At 37.8% G+C, this 20,183-nt stretch overlaps 2 protein-coding genes across 9 annotated transcripts in view; one reads left to right on the top strand and one right to left on the bottom strand.

Moving 5' to 3' along the window:
- Positions 1-42: 42 nt before the first annotated feature.
- Positions 43-18,488, top strand: LAMTOR3 (late endosomal/lysosomal adaptor, MAPK and MTOR activator 3). 8 transcript variants are annotated; one of them, XR_004350111.1, is made up of 8 exons: positions 58-177; positions 496-541; positions 3,135-3,169; positions 5,685-5,743; positions 7,278-7,411; positions 8,550-8,613; positions 9,110-13,339; positions 14,130-15,230. XR_004350111.1 is itself a non-coding variant. In XM_032633500.1 (8 exons), exons 2-7 carry the CDS (start codon positions 533-535, stop codon positions 13,337-13,339), a joined length of 360 nt encoding a protein of 119 aa, XP_032489391.1. In that variant the 5' UTR covers positions 58-177; positions 496-532; the 3' UTR covers positions 14,130-15,230. The 8 variants fall into 8 exon arrangements, 6 of the variants coding, with proteins under 6 accessions (XP_032489388.1, XP_032489391.1, XP_032489389.1 ...); XM_032633500.1 differs by having other exon boundaries at positions 13,281-13,339; XM_032633498.1 differs by having other exon boundaries at positions 9,110-9,162; positions 10,311-14,267.
- The window catches only part of DAPP1 (dual adaptor of phosphotyrosine and 3-phosphoinositides 1), a 64,201-nt gene continuing 54,917 nt past the window's right edge, over positions 10,900-20,183 (bottom strand). Inside the window, exons 8-9 of the mRNA XM_032633495.1 lie at positions 18,400-18,487; positions 10,900-17,065 (exon numbers count right to left, since the gene is read on the bottom strand). Of these exons, the coding sequence (XP_032489386.1) occupies positions 16,997-17,065; positions 18,400-18,487 (157 nt within the window). The 3' untranslated portion in view covers positions 10,900-16,996. The remainder of the gene's footprint in view (positions 17,066-18,399; positions 18,488-20,183) is intronic.

Consider the following 20,183-nt stretch of genomic DNA (forward strand, 5'->3'; position numbering starts at 1 on the left):
CCTTTCGCCGAAGCACCTCCCCGGAAATCCGGCGTCACCGGGGTCGGAGGTCTGGGAAGTGCTTCCTGGAGCACGAAGGCGGTTACAAATCACGTGACGGCGGCTTTTGGAGGAACCTGTGTCAGAAGCTGTCGTCTGAAGTGACAGCTTAGGGAACCGGGCAGCCCAGAAACCCAGGTAACTGGAGCCAGTTTGCCCGGTGTTAGGCTTGGGCCCGCAGGTGGCGCGGGCGGTGAGACGGAAGAGAGAACGCCCCTTTCGCCTCCCCTTTAGGCCTGAGTTTTGGGTGTGAGAGGGTGAAATGGGCTGAGGTCAGGCATCTCGGTTACCCGTCTGGGTATGTGGAAACTCCGAGTGCCTTCAGCCTCCCTGTCACGAGCCCTGGAGTCGCGGATCCTTGTCTGACCCTGAGGAAAGCTGACCCCGCGTATGGGGTTGGAGGTGGGGAGGGCGAGGAAGTGGTGAGAGGAGAGTCATCAGGAGTTTCTTTTTCAGGCGTGGAGACTGATCCTGCGAGAGGAAGGGGTTCATCATGGCGGATGTGAGTTTACACAAGAGGAAGGAGAGAGTGGGCGGGGAGAGGTAGCGCTTCCCAAGTACAAATTTGTTTCGTTCTAGCGCTTCCCTCCACTTCATTATTTTCTCTAGGGTCCGAAGTGAGAGATTAATTTGAGTAGTTTGCGGGGTCCCGAGTTTCTGCCTGGAATGGGCTTGGAGGACTCTAAGGTGCCTGAGGTTGAGAAGATTTTTTTTCCCACGCCCCAGTTCTGCGGGCTTGAGAGAAGCTCTGCATATCTCCCATTTCGATTTCTAAATGATGGTTTGTTGCTCTGAATCTTTTTCCAGTAAGTGTTACGTCTCTCTGAGCTTATTGTAGCAATTGCAGATGATTTATAACCAACACCTCTTTAGCACAGCAATACAAGCAAATACAGGCAAAATTCTAAATTTAGAGAACTTCACTCCTAGAAACAGCAGGTAATTAATACTGTTAACGTCTGTGTTTGTTTATAGTTTACATACTGTTATTTTGCTGACATACATGCTAAACATTTTTTGGAACCTTGAACATACACTCATTTAATTCTTACAGTAACTTTTTTGAGGTAGGCACTATTATTATTATCCCTGTGTTATAGATGAGGGTGCTAAGGCACAGAAAGATCAAGTGACTTCCTCAGGTTACACAACTAGGAAGTTGTGGAGTCAAGATAGCAACCCAGGCAGACTGGCTCCAGAGCCCGTGCTCTTAACCAGCACACTAAATGGTCATTCAACATCAATATGAATCGGATTTTTCTGTTTAGGTTGCAAGATTATGTTTTTCAACAGTTAGCAACTTTTTATGCCTTTATCACTCCATTTTTGGGTGTCTTCCATTATATTTTTGAGGCCTTATTCTCCAGGCATAATCAGGTCACTAAATTCTTTTCAGCATCTCCCTTGAAAAGATTGCTGTAGTAAGGGCTGTGAGAGAAATAAAGATGACTAAGGTATGATTTCTTTCCTTAAGGGTTTCTAAAGTTAAAAAAAAAAAGTATAGTAAGCAAGTGATCACACATGTGCATACATTATTGTGTAAAAATTAAAAGGAGAGAGGGATTGCCTCGGTTTGTCTTTATCAGGAAAGCTGGTTTGGAGTATTTGGTGGTTGAGATTAGCTCTAAATGATGAGTAGCAATTTTTTTTTTTTAAAGGCCGAGAAGGTATTACTAGTAGAACGAATAGCATAAGCAAAGTTAGAGATAGGAAAGGAAAAGATGTATGTGGAGGAGCTGTGAATAGTCCATTTCAGCTGCGGCTGAGGAAGTGTATGAGGGAGTGGTAGGAAGCAGGACTGTAAAATTAGTTGTAGACCATATTGTAGGGAGCCTCACATGTCTACAGAATTTGTACATAATTTGGTAAACAGTGGAGAGCCATTCAAACATTGATTCTTGATCTTGGCTGCACAGGGAATCATGTGGGGAGCCCCTCCAAACCAGGCATCAGAGTTATTTTTATGCTCTCCAGGTGTTTTCCATAGCCAGGGTTGAGAATCACTGCAACTATAGATTTAGAGAAGGAGAATAATACAATTATTGGCATTGTGTAGAAATGTGTGGGGTAGAAATGGTAGACCGTTATACCAATTGGGAGGCCAGTATAAGTCATAAACAGTAAACTGAACCTAAACTGTAACATCATTTGGAAAGGAGAGAAGAACATCAGTTTAAAAACATTTGGCTTCACAAGTGATTTTTAAAGTGATACATGCGAGTTTTGGGTTAAATATTACTTTAGGTTTCAAAGCTGAGTAAGTGACAGGGATTGGTAGTGCCATTAGTGGAAACAAGAAGAGATTGGGGAAGTCTGGATTTCGGATGAAAAGTGATGAGTTGAGCTTTGTGATAGTGTGTGCAAAGATAAGCTGATGGTGATAACATGAAATAAAGTGAACGTCCAGGTTTGGAGAATAGTAGGGATTAAAGGGCCAAAACAGTCTGATTTACCTATGTAGAGCTCATGATTGATGCCGGGATTGTCAATGAAACTCCCCAGATGAGAGAGTGTAATGAGACAATGTAGTCTTCTGTTTCTTTAGTCGTAATTGTGTTCCATGCTAAACACTTGACACACATTGTGGTTTGTCTTTAGCCATGCGAGGAAACTGAGTTTCAGAGAAGCTCGTCAACTTACCCAAGACTGTGAAAGTGATGTTAGAAAGTCTGTGGATATGGAAAGATGTTCATAATATATTCTCAAGTGAACACAAAGTTAGCAACAAGAAGGTGTACAATAGTATGAAAAGTATGATCTAATATTACTGCTAATATGTATTTGTGTTTCCACTTCTGGATATGCTAATCACTTTACATGCATCGTATCAATAAAGTTCAATAACAATCTTATGATGTAGGTTCTATAATTATCCCTACTCAACAAATAATGAAACTGAGGCTTAGAGAAAAAGGTTAGTTAACTTGTTGGAAATCACACAGCTAGTTAAAGCATCAAAATCAGAAAGAGAAAGAACACAAGCAAGAATGGTTATGAATGAATACTTAAGTTACCTGAGATGTGGATAGGACGGTGTCTAGAGAACCAGTACAAGGCATTATTATTATAATACGATTTTTTATATTCTCTTTCAGGACCTAAAACGATTCCTGTACAAAAAATTACCAAGGTAAAAAATTACTAATTTGTTAGTAAATAAATTCTGCTTAACATATGTTAATTTTATGTAGTATTTTTTTTCTGTTTATCTTAGACTAATATATGTGTATTATGCTATTATTCAGCACTTTCAAATACCTAACATAATCTTATGTAGCACAAGTGATGTGCTTCGAGTTTGCAGGTAAACAACATGAGCTCTTAGAGAAGTTACATGACTTGTCTGAGGTTAAACAGCTAGTGAATGCGAGAGGGCTAGAACCCAGATTTCTTGCCACTTTAGAGTTCTTTCATAGCGATTTACTGGATTATACTTTGACGTAGTTGGAGTAATTTCAAGGGGAAAAAACCTAAGAATTTGCCTTTATTTTTCACATTGCTTGTAAGACCTAATTGCTGAGTCTACATAACCGGAAAATGCTAGACTTAGCAGCTCATACTTGGAAAAATCACAAGGCTTTCTTCTACCTGCCCACAGTCCATTTGATGCACCATTTTATAAATTAGGCTCTTGTGTTGAGGACAGTGACTTCCTTTTAGGTATTTTACTGATTCAGAGGACTTTGTCACTTTAGTTGAATTAAAATTCACATTTAGTTTAATGTAAAATGATACCTTAGAGTTAAGGGCATGAAAGAGAGGAATATATTGAGACATCCATTCTCACATTCCAGAAGAATTGAATAACCTTTGAATTAGTATAGCAGAATATGTAGTGAGATCCTTTTTTTTTTAATTTTTATTTCTTATTCTCCGAATCTGTTTGATGTTAAAAAGGTTTTAGATGTCAATTTACATAGGTGGGGAAAGAAAAAGAAAAACACTTGTTTGGATTTTTGCCTAAATTGGTTTGTGTGGTTTGCCTAGGCTTGTGCCTTTACTCTGATTACAGAGCAGTTGAAATTAGTATTATCTTCTAGTTTTGATTTATCTATATTCTTCTCTACTCAGAAAGAAATCACTACTGAAGTGTTATTTGTTACCATTGACTTTATGTTAATATGATACTTAGATTCATTTTTACTGTCTCCCTCCTAGTGCTGGCAACTGTAAAGACAAGCTGCCGATTCTGTTCTCAACCTAATGATCAGCAGTACCAGTAGCCTCAGCTTTGCACAGTAGGGCAGGGCCATAAAAATGACCATCCAAGCTGGAACTGTCCAAAGCAATTTTAATTATCAAATTTCTAGATTTTGACTTAAATGAGAGACGTGTGACTCTTCCTTTCACTATAACACTTAGAGGCTATTGTAGGGTTACTAACTGGCCTAATTTCGATATTGTTATGTCACAGGGAATAGGGAGAAAGGTGGGGAAGCCGCCAGTCAGTGGAGCAGTCACAATACACAACATTCATCAGATTAGTTCACCATCTTGTATGAACATGGTTTGTGGCACCCCAAAATAATTACAATAGTAACATCAAAGATCATTTATCACAGATAACCGTAGCAAATATGGTAATAATGAAAAAGTTTGAAATACTGTGAGAATTATCAAAATGTGACACAGAAGCACAAAGTGAGCACATACTGTTGGGAAAATGGTGCCCATAGACCTGCTCGGTGCAGGGTTATCAAAGCTCAGTAAAGTGCAGCCCAGTAAAATGAGGTGTGCCTGTAGTTACAGGACTGTAGGCTTTGTGTTATAGTTAAGGGGCTATAGGTCCTTTGTAAATGATGAAAGTTTGAGGATGTTTCCCCATTATAATTTTTAACATTTTTGTGCTCTAGGGATTCTCACTAATAATTTAGTATTTAAACTGCATGGATAAATTATGTCATTCTCAGTGTGCACAGGTGACAACATTGATGTTAATATTTTTGAATGTTAATTATGTACCAACCACCCTCTGCTTTACATGCATTATTTTTTAAATTTCACAGTAGCCAAATAAGTACACTTATCCCCAGTTTCAGATTAACTGAGACTTAGATAGAGGTTTTGTAACTGACACAAGGTAGCTTAAACAGTAAGCACCAGACTCTGAACTGGAAACCAGGTCTTTCTAACTTCACAGCTGTAGACTTAACCATTCTGCTTACTTTTTGTGTAGGCGTGGCTGAAAGGATTGCTGTATGACCTCCATTCTTTCTGTCCTGTTCCCTCAGCTTACAATGATCTTTCTGCCCCTCTTTTCTTAGTACCATAGCATCTCGGCTGAGATACCACTTCCTCAAGGAAGCCTTCCCTGACCCACCTGTCTGAATCAACCCCCCTTTTATAGGCTCACGTATCCCCACATATCTCTTAATGGCACTTCCCAAGTTGTAGTTTTATATTTGCATGAGGTGATCTGAATGATAGCTGCTCTCCTTTTAGATTATACGTGTGTGAAGGCAACTGTGTCTGTTTTTGCTTGTTATGGTGGAAGAGTTTTGGCAAACATGTTATAGGACCTTATATCAATAATTGAGTTCCCATGGTTTTTCAGAAATAATACATGAAAATTACCATTATGACTTTGAAGGTACATATTTTGAGAAAATGTTTTATAATATTTTAACTTTTTGTTTTCTTTCTAGTGTTGAGGGGCTCCATGCTATTGTTGTTTCAGATAGAGATGGAGTGCCTGTCATTAAAGGTAAAATGGAGCAATTACATGCCAGTGTCCTGTTTGCTTTTGAATAAAAATGTATTTATATCTGAGTAATATAGAAGGCAAGCATAAAATAACCCATTTCAATACATTCAGGAGATGGTCTTAGTTTGGGAGGAAATGTTTGCTTTTGTGTGTTGAAGGCTGGGTTGGAATCTTAAGTAACTTATTATATATCAGATGTATCACGATATCATCCAGAGTTTAAGCTTGGATTTATCACAAACCCAGTTTCCCATTAAAGACATTTTATGTAAACGATTAGTAAATCTAAGTGATGAGAGTGGGCATATGTGCAGCTAGATATATTATACACACAGACTCCCCCAATATATGTTTTTTTATCAGTATTGCTAGTAGTTTTAGGATAAACATCCATACATTTGAATTAACATAAATTTATTGTTTTGTTTACTCTTTCTTGTTTTGCTTCCTTACTGGAAGTAAGATTTTGAAAAGCTTTTAACTTCACAATTACTTTAGTTTACCAGAATCTAACAATAATTTTTGCCTAAAGAAGAACTGGTTAACCTAAGGAAAAAAATAAAAGAAAGAAAAAGAAAAAAAATTCTTTTTGCCTGAGTTTTACCTTTTTTTTTAAAGTACATATGTCACAGAAAGAGTAAATAATGTCCTGCATATTTTGTTTACAATTTATTTTCCATCTGGGGTTATCATATATGTCAGATAATTTCAGACTTTAGAATTCAAAGAAAGTTTAGAAATTAGCTAATTTAGTTCTTTCATTTTATAAATGAAAATGGCCAAGCACAAAGAATACATTGTCAGTCCAAAGTTGCACATGAGTCAGTGACAAGATAGGCAAAGAACCCATCATCTCCTGATGTGTGATCTAGTGTGCTTTCTAACCCAGCATAGAACATAGGTAGCCATGGGCAAGTCACTTACCTTTTCTCAGTTCTGTAATGAGGGCTTTGAAGAAAGTAATCTCAGAGATTTTCCAGTTCTCATGTTCTTTCTGAGGATCGCTGTGTTAAAAGCCTTAAGCTCAGCATTTACTGGTACAACTAACTCCACTTAGACCTTTTAATGAGTGAAAGAAACTTAAAACACATGGCCAGTTGTAGAATTATTATTATCTACAAAAGATACTTCTGTGGGTTTTATAAGAGCAAAGGTTTTTGAAGCTTTTTTTTTTTTACTATTCTAGCGTTGCTCTCAGTTAACCAAAACATTCAATTTATTAATTGTACTGATAATCATAATCTGTGTTTTAAGTTAGATATTAAGAAAATGGAAACAATTAGTATTCATTTGAAAATTTTAAAAAATTGTGAGAACCAGCATTTCTTCCCTTAGTTATGATCACTTAACTTCTGGCTGAGTGGTTTTTCCCACCTAAATTGATGAGACCCAGTTAGTAATATGATTTTCAGTATTGTGAAGCATAACCATTGTGATCCATTTTTTACAGGTTTATGTTAAAAAAAAAGTGCTCTAGATCTTTTCCCTACCATATTTCCTGCATAATTTTTACTTAAATCATTTATATTTCCAGTGGCCAATGATAATGCTCCAGAGCATGCTTTGAGACCTGGTTTCTTGTCTACTTTTGCCCTTGCAACAGACCAAGGGAGCAAACTTGGACTTTCAAAAAATAAAAGTATCATCTGTTACTATAACACCTACCAGGTAAGTTCATAATTATCAAATGGTTTGCTGATGATTTCAACTATTATTATGTCTTCTGTATAAAATAGTTTGTTTTATAATTCTAAATTTTAGTTTCGAAGGGGATGGAATTATAAAATCTTAACCTTCAAATTGGTTATGTTAAACTGTAGTAATTTTTTTCACATTTCAGGAATTAATTAATATAGAAAATTAGATTAAAAGATTTAGTAGTAAAGTATATGTTAATCCTAAAAAGGGTAAATCAGGTCACTATTACCTCCAGTAGATGGTGCCCTTAGCTTATTTAACAACTGTGATTTCTCAAATGACACACTTTTTTAATTGTGGTGGTGACAGATACAGAAATTTCCTTGAAAATCAAATGATAAGTTATTTAAATTTGTTATCACTACTAATTCCTTCATTTGGTTTGAAATATATAAAATAAGTGAGGTTATTATTTGTGGGAAAGAAATTAGTTGCTACATATCTCTTGACCTCCAGCTGGATTTTCTTCTTTAGAATAAATTAATCACTTCTACTTTAGAACAGTGTTTCCCAGAGTATGTCATGTACTACTGATGCTACATAAGTGACATTTTTTATTTTAAAAGTTATATGTTTTAATGTCTTTTAGGCAAGAGATAACCAGCCCATCTGACCTTTAATTTAGCCAATAAGGGTTAGGTTGAAGCTAAATTTTTTAAAAAGATAGTTGATTCAAAGTTAATTTAAATTTAAATTAATTTAAATTATAGTGGTTCAGAGGAGGCAGAAGATCATTAAGTTATAACCACTTGAATGACTGAGAAATACTGCCTTGACCTATTTGCTTATCAAATATTTATTGAGCCCCTATTATGTAATTGACACTCTGCAGGGCTTTAGAAGATAAAAAAAGATGAAGAAGACACAGCCCCACCTTAAAACTTTCCAGGCTAAGTGGTATTAATGTCTCTAAGAGATAATCAGTAAGCCTGTTTTATGGAAATACTTATTTTCACTGTTGCATGTTTTCATGATGTAATACCATGATGTTAGGCTAGTATCTTACACATTGACCATTTAAAGTTTTTTGGAAGGTTAAGATATTTCATCTGAATTACACTAGCTTTTCACTATGTAACATATTATTTAGATCTTGTTCTCTTTTTAGGTGGTTCAATTCAATCGTTTACCTTTGGTGGTGAGTTTCATAGCCAGCAGCAATGCTAATACAGGTGTGTTTTAATACGGCTTTTAATTCTTTATAATACCATATCTGAGCAGTCTAATATGATAGGAATAGCAGATTTAGAGTAAGAAAACCTAAATTCATGGCCCAGTCTACCATCTGTTCCTTGATCTCTGGAAGTGTAACTTCTCTGAACTGTGTTTTTCATATCTGTGTAATGGAGCTAATGTCTGCTTTCTCGATCTTGTGCGCTTATTTTTTAGTTCAAATGAGACAGTGTATAGGTAAGTGATCGTTTAAGATAGAAAGGAAAATTAAATGTTATCTCCACCTCTTGAATGCTATATCTTGCTCACGTTACAACAGTTTAAGAAAACAAAGAAGAGTAGAGAAGATAACCAAACAGAACACGTAAAAACGATCAAGGATGAGTTCAGTTCCATATAGACCAATCTATAAAATGTTGAACAATAGTGGGCAAGATGAATGTGATTGAGAATTTAAAGAGTGTGACTAGGATGAATATACTCATTCTTCTTTAGGGTGGAAGAATTTGAGGACGAACACTGGGAAGCTGTACTTTCTAAAGAGGATAGTAAGATCTCATTGTATCCAGTAGCCTTCACTGTCTATTTTCATGTAAAATAATGACAGTATTCAGTTGAATTGTAATTTTTTTCCTCTTTTGGTTAAAGTGGAATTTTTTTAAGGTCTGTCTCCTTCAGCTTTCACCGCTGTTAGAACTGTTACGCATTCCTTTTCTGTTTTTTCTCTTTCCAAGCTCTTTGAGCCTGCTTTGTTTCCAGCTATGTCACTGAAGCCTGTATTTAGATTCCTCATCTTTAAAATGAGGGGTTTAGATCTGATGATCTATTGGGTCTCTTCCATTTCTAAATGTTTTGAAGCTATAAAATATCATATGTGAAAACACTTTATAAATTGTATAGGATGGTAGTGGTGTCAATATTTTAAGTATATTAAACCTCAGTTCTGATAAATCAGTCATGTGATAAAATCATCAGTTGTTATAAATTATGATAATGTGCAGAACTGTATTTTAGTATTGATACTTAGAACATTTCCTTGAGAATCCCAGATGCTTTTAATGCTCTGTGAGACAGAGGAAGATCTTTATTTGAGCATAAAACAAGCAGTATTTAAGATATATATAGCCTTCTACTCTGGTAAACTAAGGAGAAGCTAATTTCTAGACTAGTTTGTTTCTTTCAGTATATGTTTTATACTCCTACCAAGCATCTTTAAAATTATTGTTTTCATTTGAAATACCCATTTATATCTTAGCTTTATTGAATTTATATAATAAATATTTGATTATTCCTTTGCTATCTACCTATCTTGATAAAGTTCATTAAAATTGGCTCAGGAAAAAAGTATACCTTTTTTTAGTAAAAATCATGTGTATTATTCCTGAATCAGTGCAGATTTTGAAATAATAAGGTATAAATTAAAGTTTTCCTTTCAAAACTAACAAAATTATAGCACATGTAATTCATTTTACATCTTCTAATACATATAAATATTTTCATTTATTTATGTTAATAGATGATAAAAATAAACCATAATGAATATGGGTTTTTGATTACTTTATTTAGAATTACAATATTTTGTTTTAAGTATGTTTTAGTAATGGAGAATGAACTATGTCTCACTTACTTTTTTAGTATTATACATTTTGATAAACATTTTTCTAATGTTCAAATTTTCTTAATCCCTTTGTTTTAGGACTAATTGTCAGCCTAGAAAAGGAACTTGCTCCATTATTTGAAGAATTGAGACAAGTTGTGGAAGTTTCTTAATCTGGCAGTGGTTTCTGTGTATACCTTATCTTCATTATATCAGACAGTATCAATCCAGCAATCTTTAGACCACAACAACACTTGTATCCATGTACTCAAGAAAGGGCCCCTTTTTCCACCTTACACTAGAGAAAGAGCCTATAGATAGAATTTACGGACAGATTGATTCTTTTCTTGTGTAGGGCCTTTTCTTATTTGTGAGATCTGGGGATTCCACAGAAACGGTTCAATCTATCACAGCTCCTATGGAGTTAGTCCAGTCACCAAATAATGCATGAGATTCTATTCGGTGGCTCAGAATCAAAATGATACTTTGATCCACTTGAGCCATGAAGTGCTCCCTATTGTACAATATGCCAGGCCTGCAGAATGAAGCAGACTCTTTTTATTGTGAATAGTGGACATATTTTTCTTCATATTATTTTATTTGCATTGAGAGGAAGATAAAATGGCTTAGTAAAAGTAATAGAATCAGTACAATCACTAACTTTCCTTTGTATATATTATTTTGCAGTATAGGTGAGTATTACTAACTGATTTGATTCTTCTCAGAGGGTGCTGCTCTTTAATGGAAATGAAAATGATAGCTAATGTTTTTTTCTTCCACTCTGCTTTCTGTAACCAATCAGTGTTTTTTAATGTTTGTGTATTCTTTATAAAATTTAGATGTGATTCATTATTGAATTGTTTCCAATATTGGTATGTATGTAAACATGGTAGTATAGCCCTTTTTTTTCATACATGAGTATAAATAAAATAGTATTTTTAGAAGTACAGTTTGAGCACTATGTAGGTATTTTTTCCCCCAGACGGTTTTCAAACGTTTAAAGACTATAATTAACTTAATTCACTCTTTCAACCACACGAATAAGTGACTGTTTCACGTCTGGTTTGGAGACCGTTTTACCTAACATAAACTGTGAGTTGGAAAATAAACCTCATCCATGAGCCTAATTTAATCTCTGAAATTGGTATTACAGTTCTAGCATGTGCTTTTCATTTTCAGGATTGCAGTCCATCATTCAAGGTTGTTAATTTCCTCCTAGGATCTTTGACAATCAGCTTGTCACTGGTACCTGGCATTGAGCACCTACTGTGCGCCATTCACTAGCGCTACCACATTGCAGAATTCTAAGGAGCACAGTGTACATCATATTTCTGTGCTCCAGGAGTGCATTTTACATGACATGTGTACAAATGCAGTCTCTCAAGTTGTGCAGTAAGATCAGCCGGGCACTGTGCCTGCCTCCTCCTTCTTGCCTTCCTTTCTTCCTCCCTCCTTCCCTCTCTTCTCCCATCCTCTACAAATATGAGACTAAATTGTGGTACCTATCTTTAAAGAATGTACAGCTTAGTAAACGGAGCAGGTATAGGAAATGCTGTGATGAAGCTGTGCACAGGATGCTATAGAAAACACAGAATGGGGCATTTAAATTGGGCAGGAACAACAGCCTTTACGAAGAAAGAGAGGCAGGAGATATGTTTTACCTGCAGCATGCTATAAACAGTTAATTGTTACAACCTAATGAAGCATTAGACACATCCATTAAAATCGAGAATTCCCATTCTCCAGATTATTATTTAATAGTGTCCAGGAAGTTTTTGCCAATGCAGTGGTGCATGAAGCAAGAGTCTTTCATAAGTGAGGTGACCAAAATTGTAATTACCGGTAATTTTATATGTGTACCTACACACATTCATACCCACCACAGGAAAGAGAACTAATAAATGGAGATATTTAACCTCTGCATGGTGAACACTGCTACTGTTAAAATTTCTATTTTAAGGGGTATAATAGTTAAATTATTCTTTAGTTCATCCAGAAAAATAAGTTGAAACTTTCTAAGGAATTTTTGAAAAGGTAATATAAAACTAGATTATTTTTAAAGGATAATGTAAAACTGCATCAGGTGCACAACTAGACAGATCAGTAGAACAGAACAACCCAGAAACAGACTTTAGTACATACATATGAGGAGTTAAAACATTGTGACGATGACATCATAAGTCAATTGGGAAAGATTTATTAAAAAATCAGCACAGGGCTTCCCTGGTGGCGCAGTGGTTGAGAGTCCACCTGCCGATGCAGGGGACACGGGTTCACGCCCCGGTCCAGGAAGATCCCACATGCCGCGGAGCGGCTGGGCCCGTGAGCCATGGCCGCTGAGCCTGCGCGTCCGGAGCCTGTGCTCCACAATGGGAGAGGCCACAACAGTGAGAGGCCCACGTACTGCAAAAAAAAAAAAAAAAAATTAGCACCGACATCCTTTATGCCCTACTGATGGACGTGTGAATTGTTATATCCTTCTAAATAGGACAACTTGGCAATCTCTACCAAACTCAAGTGCACATAACCTTTTACCCAATGTATTAGGATTCTCCAGAGAAAGAGAACCCACAGAGACAAAATAATTTGGGCACCCCATGTTGAGTCAAATTGACACAAAAGCCCACAATTCCACTTCTAGATATTCATGTTACCGATGCATATGGATGTGTGAAAAGTATATACTTATAGTCATTGCAATTTAGTAACATTAAAGGATTGGAAACAAGTATCCATCATAGATGAGGTGACCTGTTTTGTTTTTTTTTGTAACAATGCCATTTTATATCTGCTGTTCTCGGTGTAATTATTAGTGCTCCTTTCAACTCTGAAGGGTCCCACTTTAGATAGATTATATGTTCACCCTAATCATAGAGGGTTGGTTAAAGAAATTTCTACATTTGCCCAATGGAAAAAAGAACGAAGAAGACTTTGGGTACTGAGATGGAATGATCTCCAAAACATAATGTTCAGAAGAAAAAGCATGGTGTGAAACTGTGTGCTATGTTACAACTTATGTATAGGAAGAAAAAATATAGATGTATATTCATATTTGCTTGTATATGATAGGTATCTCTGAAGATGCACAGAATGTGGTAACATGGGTAGCCTCCGTGGAGTGGAACTAGGTAATTGGGGGACAGGGTTCCCAGGAGTGACCCTTTTCACTGTAAACTTTACTTATTGAATTGTTAACTATCCAAAAGTGATAAAATTAACTAAATAAAATATTTCAGCAAACAACAAAATTTATAATAAAATGGTGATGAGGTATTTGGGAAAGAAAGTTGTATCACTTGGGGTTCACCAAAAAACAACCAGTAGGATATATACATGAATTAGACTTAATTCAAGGGACTGGTTACCTGATTTTGGAAATTGGCAAGCCCCAAAATCTGCAGGGCAGGCCAGAAGCCTGGAAAATCTCGGGCAGGAGCTGAGGCTGCAGTCTACAGGGAGAATTTCTTCCCCCTGGAAACCCCAGTTTTGCTCTTGAGGCCTTTCAACTGCTTGAATGAGCCCCACCCATGTTATGGAGCATAACCTCTTTTATATAAATTCAGGGGATTGTAGATGTTATTAAGCACATCTATGAAATACCTTCATAGCAGCATCAAGATGAATTCTTTCTCAAGAAGGCTCTTGCTTTATTTTACTTGGCTGTCCACTAGCCAGACCTACTTGAAATGTCCACAGACTGGGCTGTTCTGTTTGTTAGTACAAAATAAGTTACAGAAGTTGAGGGTTAAGGGTTTAAAAAACAGCAGACATACTATGTCTATTGAATTTGATTTAAAAACTGAGATTGTGATAGTTGTATTTTTACTTCAGTGTTCTAATAACTTATTGGATTTTACAAATTCCCAGTCTGATAGAAAATAAATTTTAAAAGAAAATATATCTGGCCCTTTTCCACAGATAATTTAAGAAGCTCTGCTCGACGTCATGCCCAGACAGCCTGAGTCGTGGTGAGCAGAGTGTAGGCTCAACGTGGCTGGGAAGACTTTGGCAAAACTACAAGTTTGCTGCAGTTGACCTGAAGTAGCAGTAGAGGAGGGAAGTAGAGTTTATATTCATCCTGTAATAATTCTCTTGCTCTCTGCCTGAAACGGACTCAGTGTAACTCCCTGACCTGCACCCCGAGCGTGAGTGAGAGGGAAGGACCAAAGAGCCCAGTCTCCCGAGTGCCCTGGGCTGGAGAGAGGGGCCTGTGGCCTGCCGAGTGTCCTCCTGTCCAGTGGCCCAGGAATAGGGACGGGTTTCCCTCCGAGGCAGTAACAGCCATCTTACCGTTGAGTGGGGCGCTCTCCTGGTCAAGAGGCAGCAGTGCTTCTGCGGGGCAAGATTTTCCCGGGGTTGGGGGGATTCTGAGAATAACTGCTAATCCTTCGGCTGTGTCTTGAGGTACTTTATGATGAGCACATACTGTTAGCGACAGAGCTTTACACAGACAGCTAATCTCCCAAACAGCCCCACTCCGATTTGGCACGAATCATCCTCCCTCGTCCTAGGGCCCTTCCCTGAGATCCCTCGGGGTAAAATCATGATCACTTTTCAGGGCTGAGACAGGTAAAGAAAGCAGGTAAAGCATCTGGGGTAGTACTAATTGCATGGTGTATGTTAGATCGCCCTTTTCATGTCAAAACCCTCCAAACAATGGCTTTATCCCAGCTGAAGCCCACTCCATCATATAGCTTTGTGTGCCTCACTTGAAGTATTTATCTATTTACTTCTGTACGTCGTCATGGATGTATTTCCTATCTTTTCCATATTCAACTGAAAACTCCTTGAGGACGGGGACTATTTCTTCAACTCTGAATCTTTCAATCCTTTGTAGCTCATAGTCTAACCAAAGTGGACTCTTCATTGCTATTTATGATATTAATTGGTTATATTTCTTTTAAATTACAGTTATTAAAAACACTTTAGTAGCAAAATATTACAGGCACAGCAAAATCATGCTGTTTTTAATAAACAGAACCAAAGAATGTAAATAAACATGACATATTTTACAAAAAATGAAAACAATGTTACCTACACAACACACTTGGATCTAAGAAAACAAAACAAAACTGTACGTCTCAGTGAAGATTTATGTCTAACTCCTTACTTTGCAAACTTGACACAATACTTTTTTTTTTTTTTGCGTTACGCGGGGCTCTCACTGCTGTGGCCTCTCCCGCTGCGGAGCACAGGCTCCGGACGCGCAGGCCTAGTGGCCATGGCTCACGGGCCCAGCCGCTCCATGGCATGTGGGATCTTCCCGGACTGGGGCACGAACCCGTGTCCCCTGCATCGGCAGGCGGACTCTCAACCACTGCACCACCAGGGAAGCCCAACACAATACATTTTAACTTGACATTTGCTATATTCCGTATGATACAAACATTACAAAATACATTAAAAACCTTGTTGAAACATACAAAAATTTAATGTAATTTCTGAGTCCTAGGTGTTTAAATAACAGAAGAAACGTATTCAACAAAGTAGCCCTTTGGACTGCAAGAGCAGTGTCATATCATAGCTTTGCTCCACAACCTTTTTGTTTGGGCTCTTCCTCCACTTTTGTCTCCCTTCAAACTTCAGTCTAAAAAAGCAGTATTAATAAAGATAATAGAAGGGGTTAAAATCTATTTAGGAGCTCTGGATGCCAGTATCTCATCCCCCTATTTCAATCCCCTTGTTCTGGCTTGAAAATGCTGTGTAACAAACACAGCATTACCCTTTGCATGTGGATTTAGTGTTACTCCCTCAATAGACAAAAGAAGTTCCTTTTGAATAAGGTGTAGGGTGCTCCGTGCAGTGCAAGGTACATCTTTCTTCTCTTGGGCAAATACCTCCCTCTCACTCTGGGGAAGGGATTGTTATAACACACTCTACTTGGAAAGTTTCTTTCACTCTGTTTGAGAAGTGTTGGATGAAGATAACTTAGTGCTTACAAGTGCTCTATTATTGTTATAATAATTATCGTGATCATTATTATTAAACTACAAGTTACTACTTTATCACTCTTCCTCAATTTATGTTTTCTCACTCTTTAAAGCATTTCCCCCAAAATGACTAAAAGAGATGCTTTTTTAAGATTGTACCTTCCATTATCCTTATCATCTTACCCAATAGCCCACAGGAGATTTAGTTCTCACAGGTTTATCATTAGAGGGGAAGAAAGGACCCGGTAGATATCTGAGCCTTTTACAAAGAGAAAATAAATACTACAAACGTTTTCCATTTTAGTTTTGGAAATTGTTTTGTTTTTTGTATAAAGGGGAAAAAAAGTAAAAACAACACTGCTCCTCTGCCCCAATCTTGGACATTTGCTATCCCAATACACTTTCTGAAAAGCAGTCTAAACCTCGGGCTACATATATAGCTGTTTCCTTCCTGGATAATAGCACAACTTGGAAGTCAGATGAGTTGACCCTGGTGCAGAGTGGGACTTTGGGTAACTAATGTCAACCAGCTTGGGGACAACAATGAGGGAAAACAAAAACCATCTCCCATCGCGTGTTCTAAGATCGAGCACACCTGGTCGCAGTGGTTCATCAGTCTCCATGAGAACGAGGAGCCTTCGGTATTCTCAGGGACATGGCAGGATCTTGAAGGGCAGCAGTATTCTGTGAGTCAGCAAATGTGGTGTCTTCTGAGAGGTCCAAATCCACATCTGCTTTTGATTTGTTTCTACAGAAAAATCCTTAGCTTTCATCTGAAACCTGCTGTGGATCACAACATCAGGAACATTCCACCCTTCTCCTGGGTCAGGGCATCCCTCATCGAGGAAGGTCTGTCTATTTAAAGATGAATGAGCGAGATCGGATTGTGCCTTCCCCTTGATCAAGCTGTTTTCTTATTTGAGACTGCAAGAAAGCACACCCACGTGTATTTATTATTGAGCAACTTTAAGATAGCAAACTTTGGCTTTTAACAAATATTAAATAAGAAATGCTAACTAGTAAGAAAACCGTGCACCTGCAAATTAATTATCATGTTCCCTCCTCCCCAAGTTTTATTCTGGTTTTTTGTATTTTTCTCAGGAGACTATACTGTAAAGTGGTTGCTAAAACATGCACAAATTGGGAACTGGCCTAATACTTTTAGTAATCCATAAAATGCAATACTATTCAACGAATCAAAATGAAGATATAGATCTAAATTTATTGATTTGGAAAGATGTTCATGATATATTGTTAAGTGGAGTTAGCAAGTAAAGAACACTGCAGAATGATGAAATTTTGTTTCTAATATTTATTTGCAGAGGGAGAAGTCTGAAAGGATGTGCATTTGATATATTTTTACTTTAAATTTTCTATAATGATTGTGTCACTTGCATAGTCACAAAATAGAAGAAATAAAAAATGATTCGTATTTGAGCAAAAGCTTCATATGGCAGAGTATTTCCCCATTGAATATCAAATACATTGGAACTGTCTCAGAATGAGTAGTATATTTCTTTGGATCTCAAACTGAAAAGATAACCAAAAGCAAAAATCCCAGTATTTGGAAAGGAATATTCAATAAGATTGTATATATCAGCTAATTTCATTTTAAAAATTAGGAATAATTGTCTGTAGTTGAAAACATGATGGGTTTCAAGATGGTATTTATAGGAAATTTGAGAAAGCTTTAAGGACAAGTTCTTGGCTAACAACTCACTAACTTGCAAACACACAAAAAATGCATGAGACTAGTAAATTCTTACAAGCCCTTTGTCTTCCTCCTGGGAGGTACATAGAAAGCAGATAAATTAACACACCTTTGGTCCTTGACTGGCACAAAGTAACGCTTACACTGAACATGAAGCTAAGTCTCTCTGGCAAGCCTCCTTCTCTGACAAAATAAAAGGATTTTCTACTATAGAAATATGTCTGCTTTCCTCTGTCTGGCCTCTGGTCCCACATGTCCTCCTCCAGGCAAACTTGGACCAGCCCACACACTTAAAGGAAGCCTGATAGACACCAGGGTGTGAGGCTAGGCTCTGGGGCTGAGACCCCAGTGCATTTTCGTTCTTTTTCTTTTACTCCTTTCTCCATCCCTTCCACATCCCAGAAGAATGAACAGACTCTTCCATAAGTCTGCAAGTAGACCTCCCGTCCGTTCTCGGGGGTTGTCTGACTCTTTCAATAGAAATATGTTTGAAATCATCAACATGTGATTTCTGAGTACTAGGTATCCAGAGGCATGAATAACTCACCAACTTCCAGCGTAATATCTTGATCCACTCGTCAGCTTCTACTCCTGTCTTTGCACAGAGATAAAATGTCCTGAATGGAAATACTAAGCTGATAAGACAAAAGAAAGAATGTAAGACACTCCAGATAGTTGGTTGAACATCTATTAGTTGAGCACTAATTAGAGTATTCCAAGGGGAAAAAGAATTGACAAAGAACCTGGGTGAGAACTTGAGGAGCCGGTATATATGGAGCTAGTCCTGCCAGCAAACGCAGAAATGTTGAGGCTGCAGATTCATATTACAGACCAGATTTGTATTTTCTAATGAGAGCCCAAAGAAAAAAAAGGTCCAGGTCACCCCCAGATCACTTTATTGTTCATGTCTTAGACTGAATACACATATGTGTTTATTCAGCTGATCTGTTAAATGACTCAGAACTTGTGCTATGATTCAAAGACAGATAAGAGAGTTTATTGAAGGAGCTCATTTGTGTTAGCTGACTTCAGCGAGGATGACACTGCCCTTTGTGGATGAAGACAGTTTTAACTTTTCAGGGCAGGAAAAAGAGACAATAAATCTCTTCAACTATTTATTTTGCCCACTTCTGGCCATGAGTTAATCTTTGCTGAAGGGAAGACAAACTTGCCTACTGGCATGAAAGACTGTTCTAGGAATAGAGTTAACTCCTTCTTTGTCTCTTTGGCTATAGAGTCAAAATCGTCAGGCTTATATCTCGCCCACACCTCCTGTCCTTACAGTTGAGATGCCAAACACTAAAAATCTTTTTGTCCTTTTTGTGAAAAATGAAAAAAATAAAGCCTTGGACTTCCCTGGTGGCGCAGTGGTTAAGAATCTGCCTGCCACTGCAGGGGACACCGGTTTGATCCTTGATGGGGGAAGATCCCACATGCCGCGGAGCAACTAAGCCCATGCATCACAACTACTGAACCTGCGCTCTAGAGCCCGTGAGCCATAACTACTGAGCCCGCGAGCCACAACTACTGAGCCTACGTGCCACAGCTACTGAAGCCCGAGCACCTAGAGCCTGTGCCGCGCAAGAGAAGACACCGCAGTGAGAAGCCCACGCACCGCAACGAAAAACAGCCTCCACTCGACGCAACTAGAGAACAGCCCGCGCGCAGCAACAAAGACCCAATGCAGCCAAAAATAAAAAATTAATTTAAAAAAAAGCCTTAAAGTGAAATCAGAAGGGTTTCTATATCCTAAAACCAAAGCAGCACATCTGGTTATACCAGTAATTAATGTTGAATAGACAAGAGGGAAGTCCCTGTGTATAAAAGGTAAACCCTGACGTGAGGTCCGGTTGGGCAGTGAGTAGAGAGAGGGGGAGCTGGGGGGAAGGTGTGATATTGTGTACAGAACCAGTTGCTGGAATTGTCATTGTTTGGTCCTCCCTGGGAAAGACATGATTAATTGCCTGTTAATACAGATAATTTTTCCTCTCTTCTTGCTAACAGAACCCCAGGTGATAAATTATAATTAGTCGGAGCCACTTATGATCGTACTATACTGTTTTCTAGCTTCCTCTGCTGCTAGTGATGGCCATGGGACTCAGTCTTGGCCAATGAGATGAGGAACAATCCGATAGAAGAGTTTCTGGGAAAATGTCTGCTTTCCTGATACAAAGGGCAGACCTGGCTAATACCATCCCAGCATCTTTCTTTATGGCTTACATGAAAATGTGAGGCCTACAGTTAGAGTAGCTCTCTTGGACCCTGAGGTAGTAAGCATGAGGAAAAGACCAAGAGAATTATCGAGACATTGGACCTGACCTTGTCAAGGTA

This window comes from Phocoena sinus, chromosome 5, assembly GCF_008692025.1.
Source record: "Phocoena sinus isolate mPhoSin1 chromosome 5, mPhoSin1.pri, whole genome shotgun sequence".
In the NCBI taxonomy this organism is placed as follows: Eukaryota; Metazoa; Chordata; class Mammalia; order Artiodactyla; family Phocoenidae; genus Phocoena; species Phocoena sinus.

Bases quoted from the DNA above. Each gene is read 5' to 3' on its own strand.
- LAMTOR3 (XM_032633496.1), top strand. The intron at 3,170-5,684 runs GTAAAAAATTAC...TTTTCTTTCTAG, and splicing joins CTGTACAAAAAATTACCAAG to TGTTGAGGGGCTCCATGCTA. The intron at 7,412-8,549 runs GTAAGTTCATAA...TTCTCTTTTTAG, and splicing joins GTTACTATAACACCTACCAG to GTGGTTCAATTCAATCGTTT.